Source organism: Cygnus olor, chromosome Z (assembly GCF_009769625.2).
Source record: "Cygnus olor isolate bCygOlo1 chromosome Z, bCygOlo1.pri.v2, whole genome shotgun sequence".
Taxonomy (NCBI): Eukaryota; Metazoa; Chordata; class Aves; order Anseriformes; family Anatidae; genus Cygnus; species Cygnus olor.
Window position 1 is genome coordinate 22,627,929 of NC_049198.1, and position 15,108 is coordinate 22,643,036.

Consider the following 15,108-nt stretch of genomic DNA (forward strand, 5'->3'; position numbering starts at 1 on the left):
TTTTATTTGGAGATCCAGCCAAGTGACCAAGACTGCAATAAGTGACTGGGCATGGAGAAGAAGAAAAGTGCAACTAATGGCTTTTTGCAAGTTGATTTTAGGTTTTATGCACTGAGGTTTATTAAGAAAAGCTATCCTAATATGATAAGAACTTATATTTTCTGGAGTATTCATAGAGGTTGTAATAAAATATGAATGTTACTTGAATATTACTTAAATGGTGCATTGTTTCAAAGGAAAGCATGTATACCTGCTGAAACTTAAAGTAAGCATATTTGCTAAACTGATGGCAGGTACTGTATTACTGAGGTGTAACTATATAACTCTTTGTAGTGAGGCAAGATTTTTGTATTTTTTTTCCTGTTTTGGTTGACCTATTTTTTTTTGAAGTTTCAATATTAAAGTATTTTTCTTGTGGTATCATTTACATAGAAGTAGGTCTGGCAACAGATCACTCTCAAGACACAAGGACAGACGCAGATCCAGAAGTCCCCTAAAAAAACGGTCTAGATCTAGAGAAAGGCGGAAATCAAGAAGTCGATCACGTTCTCGGTGAGTTTACATTCATAAGAAATGTAATGTAAACTGTAAAAAGAAATACTGTTCTTCTTAGCATATAGTACAAGGTGGTTTTTTTGTTGTTGTTTGTTTGAAAAAATGTAACAAATGTTTCAGGTGATGGTGAAGGATGAAGTCTAAATGCTTTGCCTTGTTCCTAGGGTTTGTCTACGAAGCAAAAGTATAGAAAGTAAATTTTTATACTGAGGTATCTAAACTTCAGTATAAAAATCAGTTTTATGTTTATATCTACGTAGAATCATACGATCACTTGGGTTAGAAATTACCTTTAATGATCATCTGATTCCAACCACCCTGACAGTGACACCTTCCAGTAGACCAGGTTGCCCAAAGCTCCATTCAACTTGGCCTTTGACACTTCTGGGGATGGGGCATCCACAGCTTCTCTGGGCAACCTGTGCCAGTGCCTTGCCACTCGCACAGCAAAGAATTTATTCCTATTGTGTAATCTAACTCTCTCCTCTTGTAGTTTAAAGCCATTCCCACTTGTCCTATCACTCCACTCCTTGACAGGGTCCCTTCCCAGCTTTCCTGTAGGCCCCCTTTAGGTACTGGAAGATCTCTCTAACATCTCCCCAGAGCCTTCTCTTCTCCAGGTTGAACAGCCCCAACTCCCTCAGCCTGTCTTTGTAGGAGAGGTGCTTCATCCCTCTGATAATTTTTGTGGCCCTCTTCTGCATCCACTCAAACAGGTCTTTCTTATGCTGGGGCCCCCAGTATAAAGGCAGTACTCTAGGTGGGGTCTCATGAGAGCAGAGTACAGGAGGAGAATCATCTTCTGGCCACACTGCTTTTTATGCAGCCCAGAATATGATTAGCTTTCTGGCTGCAAGTGCACGTTGCTGGGTCATTGTAACCCTGTTGCAGAAGGCCACCAAATTTATAAGGGATGTACTGCCCTTAGTGAAGGCATGTTGGATGTTGCCGTCACCTCTCTGTTTTCCATGTGCCTTGACATAGTTTCCAGGAGGATCTGCTCCACAATCTTACTGGGCACAGAGGTGATACTGACTGGCCTGTAGTTCCCTGGGTCTTCCTTTTTTCCTTTTTAAAAAATTGATGTTATGTTTCCCCTTTTCTGATTACTAGGAAATTCACTGGACTACCATGACTTTTCAAATAGGATGGATAGAGCCTTAGCGACTTCATCTGGCAGTTCACTCAGGACTCTTGGGTGTATCTCATCAAGTCCCGTGGACTTGTGTACATTCAGGTTCCTTAGATGATCTTGAAACCGATCTTCTACAGCAGGTGGTTCTTCATCCTCCTAGTCCCTGCCTTTGCCTTCTGTGTGGCTAGAGCACTTGCTGGTAAAGAATGAGGCAAAAAAGTCACTGAGTACCTCAGCCTTCTCCATATCCCAGGTAACCGGGTGTCCTGTGTCATTTTGGAGTCCTTTGATATGTCTCAGACTGCTCCTGGCTGTATGTATCCCGGTTGCCTCCACACCTCTCAGAAAAGAGGTGTCTCACCTACAACTATCCCCAGTCACCTTTTTGTGGTTGCAATATGACGACAGGTCCTTTCTCTTCAGTCTGCAGAGCAGTGAAGCAATTCTTTAAGGGTACCTCAGGCTTCAGGGGTACCCTCTTCCTCCTGCTGATCCTTTCCATTGCAGGCTTCCGTTCTTCCACAGTGCTGGCATCCCTTCCTTCTGTGTGTGCTGGTGGGGGATTTTTTGGCTGTTCTGCTGTGGGTCCACCACACACTGCACTTGGAAGCAGCTATCTAGCTCCTTCTCAGCCTCCCTGATCTTACACAGCCTTCTCACTGCCTCCTGCAGCTCAGCCACCTGCTGCAGGATGTCCTCCACCTGGGCACACCTTCTGTAGGCAGGTCTGTCACCTGTCCCTGCCCCAGGAGTAAGGCCTGGGAGCTTCCTGCAGTCTGAGTTCTGCACTGCAGCCTGTCCCTTCAGCAGCTCCACCTGGCTGGAGGCATCAGACAGCACTGGGGGAGATGGTGCAGTCCCCCCAGCTGGAGCTGCAGTGTTTGCTCTCAGAGTGCCCACCATTCTGCCTTGAGGCTCTGGTAGGATGGGTGCTCTTGACCAGTGCAGGTGGTCACAGAACAGTCCTGGCTGATGGGTTATGTCTACTCCAAGTCTCCCGCTTGGCCAGTGAGAAGTCCTCTTTTGAAAAAGCGTCCTCCCGTGCAAAATGCTGCTCTATACCCGGTCCCAGTGCCAAACCCTTCTTCCAGTGAAGAAAGATGGGGGCTATGCCTGGAGCCTCTCAGGTCTGAATTAGTCCTTCTGAGAATCTTTAAAAATACTAGAATAAGTACTAATACCAAAAGACACAAACTTCTATAAATCTGGTTCTTGTGGACCTGAAAAGGCCTGTTAATCAATCCTTTGTATCATGCTTTCTCCCATTTCTCTGAATAATTGTTCATTTTCATGTTTTAGAGGCAGCTCATGTGCATGTCTACTAGGAAAGATGGTCAGGGGTCTCCCACTTCCAAATAATCCTATACTGAAATGTAATTTTCCAGTCAAAGCTGTGATCTAATCAGTTTTTATTTGGTTTTACTATAATATCCATTGGAGTGTTTCTCACTGTTTTTCTTCTTATGAACAGGTATCATTCTGCCTGTCCTATAGAAGTTGGCTTGTTCTGTTTACCTTGCTTCTGTTTTTACTGTCTTACCAGTTTTCTTAGAGTTCGATTATTTTCAAATTTGTAATTACATTACAGAAGACTGAATTGTCTTGATTGAGTTTTGACCTTACATTTGCCTTTTAAGAGAATTGTTTGGTGAAATTTTACCCATTTTTTGTTTTTCTGTATTCACTGGTGTTGGATTTCCAAGCAATTCCAAGCATATCCAGGATATTAGTACAAGAGAACACTGCAGAATAAAGACTTCTGTCCAGTCAGCTGTCATTGTTCATACAGGGCTAGTTAATCTGCAGTCCATTTTATATGGACCCAACTTTAGTAAAAAACAGTGCATTTAGAAATTGCAGAGTTTGTCTCAGTCTTGAGAAAATGTAGAATATCTATGTATGTTTAGTAACAACTGTGAGGTAAAGAAACGTTCTCCAAAAGAAAAGTACAGTAACTTCACTCTGAAGAGTGGGTTGGATACTTGGTTTCCAAATTTTCCTAACTACATAGCCTCTCCTGCATGGTAAACATAGGTGGAGAAGTAAAATTTTGCATAAAAATTATTTTTCAACAGAGAGGCATACTTTCTCTTTAGCATTTAATGTATGCTAAGACTAAGTTGTAATTTTTATTAGAAAGATCAAAGATGAATTAATGGATTTTTGTTTGACTTTTCACAGGGACAAGAAAAGAGACAAAGAAAAGGTCAAGGAAAAAGAAAAGACCAAAGAAAAGGAGAAAGAGAGAGACCGAGACAAGGAAAAGGAAAGAGACCGGGACAGAGACAAAGAAAGGGAAAGAGATCGAGATAAAGAGAGAAACAGGGATAAGGACCGGGATAAAGATAAAGAGCGTAACAAAGATCGAGAGAGAGTCAAAGACAAGGATAGGGATAGAGACAGGGACAAGGATAAGGACAGGGACAAAGAAAGGGAAAAGGAAAAAGATAAGGATAAAGAAAAAGACAGGGAAGAGGTAGATCAGAACAAGGAAAAAGAAGATGTTGAGAAAGATGGGGAGAAGGACAGAGAGAAGATGAAGGACAAGGAGGGAGATAAAGACAAAGGAGGGGACAGAGAAAAAGAAAAGGAAAAAGATGGGGAGAAGGAAAAAGAGCGAGAAAGAGAAAAAGAGAGGGATGATAAAAAGAAGAAAGAGAAGAGATCCAGAACACCCCCAAGAAGCTATAGCTCTTCAAGAAGATCTCGTAGCTCCAGCAGGTTTGTTGTTTAGAATTTTTTTCATGCTTTTTTTTGGACATGTCAGCAAAATGAAATACATCCTAATTTTTATTTTTCAATATCATGGTCTTGGTAATTCCATTTGTATTCTTTCTGTTTTGTAGATTTCCTTACAAAGGTAAATGAATTACAGAGAGCTCTGTATCATACCTGATAGACCACACAGTTTCTTGTTGGGCTGCTGGTGCTTGCCTTTCACTTTACTTTATAGCATATACAGTCTTTGAGAACAGTAAGTAGATGGCTCTTGTGCCATTTCGCTATGTTGGAGCCATCCAGAAGTTTCGATAGAGGGACATAACACATTGTCCTGATGAAAGTTTGAGTCATTCTTAACATAATTGCTTGATTACTGAAATACTGTATGGTGCTCATCTGTAGAGCAATTCGTTGGGCTTGTAAACACTTGGGTGGTAGTATTTGTCAATTGGTTGTCTTAGGAATGGCAAGCAATTAATTTTCTTGGCTGGATGGCTGACTGCAGGAAGCTAGCATGTCACTTTGACTGGTTAGCCTTTCAGAAAGTGAATATATCTCAGTTGGAAGATAAAGGTATGCTTCTAAGCTGGTTAGATGGCCTGGTAAAGTGAAAAAGTAACACTCCTTAACCATGCTGATAGTAAACAGGAAAGCAGTCAAGAATTAATCTACCTGTTTTTGCTTCTAAGAGAGGGTAAAGTGGGTGGATATCTAGATAAATTCAGTACAGGAAGAGGAGGCTGTGAGACTGATGATAAGCTCTCTAAGTGGACCAACTGTAGCAAAAAGTATTGCTTCTGAATTAAGGTCAGGAAAAAATCCTTTCTGAACTACGTAATTGTTGAGGTATTCAGTAATATCTCATGTAAAATTTAAATACGAAATTTCATCTGCTACCTTGAGAGAATGTAATACTGGATGAGCTGGGAAAAGTTCTACATGTTGTTAGGGGATCCTGTTGTTTCCCCAGCAGCATTGGTCACCCCAGGCATCTACGATTCATTCAAAGAGTCAACTCTTATTTAAAGCAAAGAGTACCCATATATCAGCTCTAGCTGGATGCCTCAAAGGAAGGTACCATGCTCAAGAATTTCCTTGGGTTCTTATACCCGTACAATCTTAATTTTTGTTAGCTATAGTGCAATCAGTTCTTGACACATACATGTGATGTTCCTTCATATTGTCAGTTCTTCATTGCAGGGCAGGATGCCTTCTGTTACCTAGCAGAGCAGGCTCTCATCCAATGCTGTCCTTGGTCAGCACATCCTCCCCTTTCCCCGTCTGTGCCACCCAAACACAATGCCACTCACTACTGCTCAATCACCACTACATACCAAGTTCCCTTACACAGAGCTCATTCTGTGGCCTAAGGCTTCACTACATTTACTCTACTAATGTCAAACAATAGCTACCTGAGTTTCTAACATGCCAGCAGCTTGTTTCGTTTTTAACTGTGATTCTGTGATAGCACTTCACTGGAAAAAAAGCAGAACTCCCTTGGCCCTCAAAATTCAGGATTCATATAATGCAGAGAAGTCTGTAAAGGTTTCTGTACATTCTGCTTGTTTTTGTGAAATGTCCATGTTGTTTTTGGAAGTTTATGGGCAAACTACTCTAACTTCTTCCTGAAAAGACGTTGTGGGGAGCTGGGGGTCAGCCTCTTCTCGCAGGTAACTAGTGATAGGACAAGAGGGCAGTGGCCTCAAACTGTGCCAGGGGAGGTTCAGGTTGGAAATGAGGAGACATTTCGTCTCAGAAAGAGCAGTCAGGCTTTGGAACGGGTTGCCCAGGGAAGTGGTGGAGTCACTGTCCCTGGGGGTGTTTAAGCAAAGGTTGGACGTGGTGCTTAGGGACGTGGCTTAGTGAGTGATATTGGTGGTAGGGGGAAGGTTGGACCAGATGATCTTGGAGGTCTTTTCCAACCCTAATGATTCTGTGAGTCTGTGATTCTTTGTGGCATATGCAGAGTCCTGTTTTAGTGCATTTTTAACGTGCACTTAGCATAGTTTCCAGGAGGATCTGCTCCACAATCTTGCTGGCCACAGAGGTGAGACTGACTGGCCTGTAGTTACCCAGATCTTCCTTTGTTCCCTTTTTAAATTGAGCATCTGTTCCCTTTATAAGTTGAGCATGGACTGATAGGAAAATAATAAATATAACCTTTGCCATTTTGATCTTTACAAGAGCTTGGGCTTCATTTTGCACTGTTTGCTTCTAAGCTTCAGTCATGCTGAACTGAAGTTTATATTGCTCAAGTTATAAGGTGGCTACTCATTCAATTGAAATATTTTCCTGATTGAAGATTATTTTCTACAGTGTTAGTGAATTCTGTGTGTTGCTGTTGTTACCAGGTTTCAGTACAAACCAGGTTTAAGTACAAGCATGTAAAGATAACCACAACAATTTTTTTCTACTTCCTGCTTCCATTCTCCTTTTTCCCACCGAAATGAAACATTAAAAAAAAAACTCTTTTGCTTTGTACACTTCAGATATTGTTGGTCATATGTAATGTTAAACTCAGGGATATTTATGTAGTTGTTGTGTCAAATAAGAGATTTTGTCATTCCTGAGCTTATTATTTGTATTCTTTGCTGATCTTGAATTGCTTGGTCCTGCAGAGAAAGGCGTAAAAGGAAGAGTAGAAGTCCCTCCAAGTCTCCTAAGACATCCAAAACAACAAAAAGAAAGTCTTCACGAACTCCTTCTCCAAGAAGGTCAGTTTGGTATAAACATAAAAGTTAATAAGCAGTAAAGGAGGAAAATGGTATAATATTTTGTCAAATTGAAATGTGGCATAGAGATCATTATGAAAGGAACCAAGTCAATTTGTGTTTCTGCTCTTTGTTTTTTAATGCAAGGAGATCTTTAATAATCATTCTCTGTTGTAAGGAAAAGGTCAGTGTTTTTCAATAAACATTCAAAAATGGATACAGGGACTTTTATAGAAAACAAGCAGGAAAGTATTTTCAGTGATTTAATGCCTTTGCATCATTTCAGATGATCTCTGTTGGTCAATATGATTCAGTTTTAATTAAAAAAAAAAAAAACAACACAACTTCATGGGCTCGAGCTTTGTAATGCTTTAAACTATCACCTGTCAGTGATACAAATTTACTTCAAATAATAAAAATCCTTCCTTGGAGACAATTTATTTTGCTTTTCTCTTTGCAAATACTGTTCATTCTGAACACATGCATTCTTCTTAAGTCAAAAAAATCCACTTGTCTTTATGAAGGGTTTTTTGTTACATTTTGAGATTTTCTGGAAACCCCCCAGATGAGAGTGGAGTTTGCAGTTAAATGGTTCGAAGATGGCTGTCCATTTCTGAAACAAAACAAACAAGGATACCAACATTCTTAGCTACTGTGCTGTGCATATTACTATACAATGCACTTGATGCAAGCATTGGTAGTACATTTGTTGCTTTTGGACCAAATTCTGATCTAAGTAATAATTTTTGTAAACAGAAACAAGAAAGAAAAAAAAAGAGAAAGGGATACAAATAATGAAAGAAGAGAAAGAGAACGTTCCACCTCCAAGAAAAAAAGTAGTAAAGAAAAAGAGGGAAAGGAGAAATCTGACAAAAGCACCACTACTTTGAAGGTAAGCTTTGTGACCAAGTGATAAATAGCTGAATGTTTCCAAGTGCTCCAAGATTATTGAAATTTCCTCCCTTTTTTCTTTTCCTCCTCCCTTATTTCCTCTCTTTTTTCCTTACTAAATTAGTGCAGCTTGAAACGCATAGGTTTATCTTTTGTCAAAAGGAGACATGAAAGTCATTCTCTGCTTGATGTTAGTAGCTCGGTTTGATCAGTCTTTGTGTTTGAACTTTACCACACTGGTAGGAGCTTGTATGTATAGACTACAGAAGCACTTTGTTTTGGTTTCTCTCTTTTCTGTTCTGTGCTATATGTTAGGAGTTAGCTGACTGCATCTGTATAAAGATGCAGGAAGCTTATTGTGAAGCAGGCTTCAGAAACAGCTTGGCTATCAAATTCAAAATACGTTGTTTTTTTGTTTTGTTTTGTTTTTTTTTAAATACATTTTCACTCTGTAATGGTGCAGCCTCTCCCAGTTAGCTTTTGTCCCGGGCTGCATGTTGAACTGTGCAGGAAGTAACGTTGAAGATTTGGGGGAGGATGGTATGGGGTTTTACCTTGCGAAATAGAAGGTGGTATGATTAAGAAAAGAATAATGAAATATCTTTAAATTCAAATCTTGTAGTTTGAAAAACCGTATGCATTTAAAGAGTAGTTGTATTCAGAATGTTTCAGCTCACAGAATCATAGAATATCCGAAGTTGGAAGGGACCTACAGGGATCCTCAAGTCCAACTCCTGGCTTCACACAGAACCACCTAAACATCAGAGCAAATGTCTGAGAGCATTGTTCAAATGCTTCTTGAGCTCCAGCAGCTCGGTGCCATGACCACTGCCCTGGGGAGCCTGTCCCAGTGCCCGACCACCCTCTGGGTGCAGAACCTTTCCCTAACACCCAGCCTGACCCTCCCCTGTCCCAGCTCCATGCCGTTCCCTCGGGTCCTGTCGCTGTCCCCAGAGAGCAGAGCTCAGCGCCTGCCCCTCCTCTCCCCTCGTGAGGGAGCTGCAGGCCGCCATGAGGCCTCCCCTCAGCCTGCTCTGCTCTGGGCTGAGCAAACCAAGGGACCTCAGCCGCTCCATACCCTTCACCATCCTGGTTGCCCTCCTTTGGACACTGTAGTAGTTTTACGTCCTTTTATACCGTGGTTCCCCAGAACTGCACACGGTGCTTGAAGTGAGGCCATACCAGCGCAGGGCAGAGCAGGACAATCCCTTCCCTTGACCAGCTAGCAATGCTGTGCCTGATGCACCCTAGGGTACAGAGTTGGCCCTTTTGGCTGCCAGGGCACACTGCTGACTCAAAACCCCCAGATTGCCTTCCATGCGGCTGCTCTCCAGCCTCTCGCCCCCAGTCTTTATGTATAGCTGGGGTTTGTCGTGTCCGAGGCGCAGAATCCAGTGCTTGCTCTTGTTAAACTTCATATTGTTGGTGCCAGCTGCTTTTATAAACATCAGATTTGTATAACTTAGTGCACTATTTGCTTCAGTAATTCTCTTACGTAAAATGCATTAGTAATGTGACAAAATATATGAAACAAAAATCAAAAATCCTGTTTTGTTTAGAAAATACGGTTGTCTTAACTTCTAGAGCTGTTTCTCATAGGTTCCGTGATACTGTTTGTTCTGTTTTATCTGAATATTTATGGTAAAGACAGATCACTTTACAACAATGATTTCTTGGCTGACACTTTGTCGTGATGCCTTGACTTCAGCTACTTGAAAAGAAAGCTGTTTAAAAAAAAAAAAAAAAAAAACACAAAAAAAACAGTGCATCTATTCTAGAAATTGCTGACACAAGGTAGGCATGTAAAAATGGAGGCAATCAAAATACCAAGAGTTAGTTGGGAGTCATGTCCTGTAATGCTGAGTGTGTGATTTTTTTGTAAAATAATTTTCTCTTTGGTAGGACAAAGATTACACTAAGGAGGATCAGAATTCAGAAACTGAGAAGGATATTGACAACAGAGATACGCAAAGGACAGATGAAGTCAAACTACAACAGAATGGGAACTGTCAACCAAATGAAGATAACCTCTCAATTAAAATGGAAGAGGTTTAAAGCAAAGAATGAACCTCTAACTCAACTAAGGAATGAAATCCAAAGCTTTTTATTTCCCAGAATGAGGAAGAAAATGTCAAAGCAATCAACCTGAACATGTTGGTAGTAATAGTAGCTCTTCCAATTCTTGTGATAGCTTTGTTGTCTTCTTGCTGTAAAGCAAGAAGGCATGGATAAGTAAGTAGTTATACCATGAAAATGCAGATGCCATCAGAACTATTCATCTCTGAAAATCCACACATTTCCATGATGGCTGTACTTATTGGTAAAACGATTTATGTTAAGTTTTGCCATAGGCTGTTACAAATAAGTAGAAACCGAAAGATGTAAACCTGTACTATCTTTAAAAAAAAAAAAAAAAAAAAAAAAAGCTGAAGATATGCATTGAAGGTTGTTTAAAATATTGCTTGTTGATGACTCTTGTGTTTTACCTTGTGGGTTAAAAAATCCACAAAAACTTCAATGTGTACTGTTTGATGTGCTTGGAAATGGTGCATAAATATACACTTTTGTTGTAAAAGGCAACTATAGGAAAGGTTTTTTTGGTTTTTATGTTAAAATGCTCACTGACTAGTATGTTTCTCATTTGCTCACTGCTTGAGATTCTTGGGTTTTATTATTTAAAATAATTTCTTACTAATATCCCTAAGCTCAATATTTCCTTTAAAGTATTTGAAAAATGCATGCTACTTTTCTGTTCCTAAAAGGAACATTGCCATGTATAATGATAATAGGTTAGCTTATTGGGTTATTTTGGGGGTTGTTTTGTTGTTTTCTTTTGTTGTTCCGGAAGTGAGCACATCTGTATGATATCATCAGAAATTACAGCTTTGTTTTGAGATGTACTGCAGTGTGTCTGTTCAGCTGCAAATAGTACAGGTGCCATTATGAAAACATTTTTTTCTTATTTGTTTAAAAAATATGGGAGCACAAGCAGAAGCTTTAGTGCCTTCTTAAAATGTGGTATTTTCTAGAAATGTATATGTGCTATTACTCATTTTCAGCTAAATTTTACATCATCTCTATTGCTGTTTTGCCACCACCATACTGTAGACAAGAATGCAAGTGATTTGTCAGAATGGATGTTTAATTCACTTCTTTAAATACTAAGGCTCCATTTTTACATTTATTTTTTATTATTAGAAAATATATAGGTGAAAGCAAAGATACATTTTGGGGACCACCACTGTACAAATATAGTAGCTGAATAAAGAGCATTTTCTGGTCACCTGCATCAAAGGCAGCCCTTTAGATATTTAATTACATTTGGATGGCCTTAATTGTTACCTCTCCATTTTCTCTGTTATACATTGGGTGATATAAAAGGAATTGTATGCAAAGCTGGGGGGATAAATAATTTGGGAGAAAATGTTCTAATTTACACAAGAGTTATATGGCAGAGATTCTTTTTTCATTCTTTGGGGAGAAAGCATATAGGAAGATAATGACAAAGCAGATATTTTTGTCAAGTAAAAACCTGATTTGTGCTCTCTGAACTAATGTAATCAGTTTCATCATTGTGAGATTTTGTAAGAGTCATACTTATAAACCTACTTATACCTAAAATCAGGTAGATTATTTTTAATACAACTTATTACAATCAAATGACTTAATTGCCTTACCTCATGGAAAGAGTTTCTTTGTTAAAACAAATAGCATATTAGCGATTTGATTTCAATTTGTTTTTCTTTTCCTTTGTGTAGTTAATTTTTATGAAAAAAAAGCATATTACAGGGAATGAAGAATTTGCCCAATTCCTAAGGTAATGAAACCCAGTTTGATTGTGAAGCTGCTTAATCACTCTTCATTTTTGATAGGATTTACCGTTCTTGCCACTGTGTACATTTAAGACTATAGAAAATGCTTTACCATGTAAAGTATAGACAGTCATTTTTGTGTGTTTAAGCCACATGCTGTTGGCTGGTAAACAGCTTATTCTGATAAAAAGAATGACAAATCTGTATGCTTATAGGAAGACTGTGAAAGATTGTGTCTTGCAACAACAGCTGTCTTATTTATGATGTGTAAGTAGCATAGAGCAAAGAGATTGTTTGTATACTTGTTATCTTTGGTACCATTTCACTAATAAAATTAAGTATTTTAGAGGGAAGTTTCTGCTGTTACATACTTATTAAAGGAATATTTTCAGTTGATCATCTGGTCTTATTCAGGAAGTTTCTTTTGATGTGAAAAGTGGATGTAAGTTAAAATATACATTTATTATTTACAATATCTTTGAAAAACTAAGTCTCTTCTTCTCTGGGATAAATTAGAATTCTCTTAGTATATCATGTTTCAGTTGCTAGTTTGATTTCCCGAGTTTGTTATCCTGAAGTTGCATAGCTCTATTATATAGCAATTACAGAATATGTAAAGGTTTGTGCACTCTTAGCTAAGAAATATGGCTTTGAAAATTCATAGTTAAGGGTGGCAGTTTTACTAGCTAATTTATAACGTGGAAGTCTGTATGCAGCATATTGTGTTATATTGTATGTGAATTAATGGTCCCCTTAGAAAAGTTTAAAGTAAGAATGGAAAAACACAAAACAAAACAAAAACACAAAACAACAACAACAAAAAAACCACCACCAAATACACGCATTTCCTCCCCACCCCAAGCTGTATTTTCTTACAAATACTGTATTTTCTGGTTTTGCTTCATAAATACTGTGTAGATCTATGAGGATAGCTGTATCTATTTGTATTAGGTGTTCGATTGTTTTGTTACATTTGTCAAAAGCTGCCATTAGAAAACTAAGGTTGTGCAAAATACCCATCTCTGCAGAGGGGGCAGATCATTTTTTAAACCAATAGTGTAGCACAGTAATGAAGTTCCTGCTTGCTCTGCTGTGTTTGTGTGCATAACCCATTAAAGGTGTCCATCGTCCACTGGAAATCTGTTGCCTTCGTTGTAACAAGGTTGCATGCTGAGATGCGGCGTCAGGTTATTTGTTTTTGCACTTTTTGAGTTAAATAAAATTGAGTGAAGATTGTGAGAACAGCATAGTTCATGATAGCTGTATTGTTTTAAATGTGATTTCATTCGACTTGGCCTTTGAAAACACGACTCATAATTGCTCAGAAAAAAGACAATATGGTGCCATATTGCTAAGAATGTTTGAAGCATGTATACAGAAGCTTCCATTTCTGACCAGAGTTATCTCAAAACCATTTCTGGAAAACAGATAGGATTTTTGTTTGGATTTTTAGAAGGGGAAGGTAGCAGAAGACAACTGTTCACAGATAAAACAGGATCCCAACCTCAAAATAGAAGTGGCTGTCAGTTAAGTCAATAGATTTACACAGGTGTGAGGGCTGAAATTTTGTTCGCAAATATTAATGATAATATGCGTAAAGAAACTTGTTTTTCAGATTTTGGAATTAAAATGGAGGAGGTCATTTCATTTGGAAAGTGGTAACATCTGAAGAATGCCTGTAATCTGTGAGACATGGGTTCTGCCTACTCATTAAGTCACCTGCTAACTTTTTATTGCAATTTTCAATGGATTTATCTGAACTAGCTTTAAATTAGCCAGATGGCTAACAGCAGCAACCAACACACAGCCTGGTTTCTGAAATGAGCTGACCATTTGAGTTCATTTACTCTGCTGCTAAGAAGGTAAATTCTGTAACATGCTCTGCATTACTTGCAAGTCGTTTGCTAATGTTTTCCAGCCTAGTTACGTGTAAGGCAATATCTGACATTAATTTTGAACTCTGTAAATCTGTTTACTGCATGGTAGCTTCTTTGTGTTGCCTTTACTTTGTACTGTTATTTTGTAATAGTAATAAGATTTAGGGATTTCTGTGATTTTCTTTCGGTCTAAGCAAAAGTTAAAAAGTAGAGACTGCTGTGATTGTAAGATGCAAATTGTTATATACTGCATACGTGTCCTTATTACTGTTTTCAGTTACTTTTTTTTCATTAACATGTATAACCATCAAAAGCGGTAATGCCATAGTGATGTGTGTATCTTCTACTCTTAAATCTGAAGCATCTCTGCATCGCTATGTTTTTGTTAGTTTGTAATGAAACAAGATTACAGCTCATGAATTTTAATTTTGTAAAATATTCAGTTAGAGGAAGAAAATAAGACAAATCATCTTGAGTTCAGTTAGTCTGGAAATGGAATTCTAATAGTAAATTTGAAATAAATAAATTCTGCACAATGGAGTATTGCAAGTTGGGGCATATTATGAGTCCAACACGCTACTTGGTGATACCTATAGTTTTATATCAATGAATCACTGCCTTTGGTGTTGTCATAGTTTTAAAAGTGAAAATTGAACATAGTGACACAAATGCTGAGGTCTGTAAGTGGCTAAAATAATTCAAATCTGTCGGTGCTTAGTTCAGAGAGACTTAGTTTTCTCACCAAAGAATAGTGTGTGGACAGTTGAAATTTGTAGATACTGTTAGTGTTATTGCCTAAAGAGAATCTAAAACCTAATTTTGTTTGCTAATATATAAACAGAAAAACAGTTTTCAGCCTGTATGTTAGGTTTATTTTTATATGGTGAAAAGTGTAATTAAAATAATAATGAAAACTAAAAGAATTGTTTAAAAGTTTTTTTTTCTAATGTAAGATAAATTCAGTTGCTTATTTGTAAACTTCTTGAAGATCTCTCTGTATGTAGTATTTATTTTTATTTAAAATTCAAGAATGCTTCATTTGTAGGTAAGCACCATTGCAGGGTCTGAGTGTACTAGTATGGAATTTCCTCTGCAGTCTCTTAAGTATAAAACAGCTTAGGAAACTTGTCTGATAGTATGTGGAGGCAGCTACATTCCCCATAGTTAGAGGACACCTCTCTAATGCTTCAATTCCATATTCTTTGAGTAAATAAGGCTGTTGAGAAGCTATCTATGAACTCCATTTTTCATGACATTTTCTGAAACCACAAACTCTTTATTATCCAAGAGGGCATAAGAAAAAATTGTCATGGCAGTTTTATGATTTTTGATCAGAACAACTGACAGCAAAAATGAGGGTTTAGCTGTTTGTTTATTTTCTCCTGAGAGCTTCAGCTTACACTTTA

The 15,108-nt window shown here is 38.3% G+C and overlaps 1 protein-coding gene across 3 annotated transcripts in view; it reads left to right on the top strand.

Annotated features, from left to right (window-relative positions):
• Positions 1–13,492, top strand: part of SREK1 (splicing regulatory glutamic acid and lysine rich protein 1) — a 40,659-nt gene extending 27,167 nt beyond the window's left edge. For all 3 annotated transcript variants that reach the window (XM_040540619.1, XM_040540617.1, XM_040540620.1), the window contains 5 exons: positions 433–552; positions 3,872–4,411; positions 7,030–7,125; positions 7,879–8,014; positions 9,916–13,492. In XM_040540619.1, coding sequence (XP_040396553.1) covers positions 433–552; positions 3,872–4,411; positions 7,030–7,125; positions 7,879–8,014; positions 9,916–10,068 — 1,045 coding nt within the window. In that variant the 3' untranslated portion in view covers positions 10,069–13,492. The remainder of the gene's footprint in view (positions 1–432; positions 553–3,871; positions 4,412–7,029; positions 7,126–7,878; positions 8,015–9,915) is intronic.
• Positions 13,493–15,108: the final 1,616 nt, after the last annotated feature.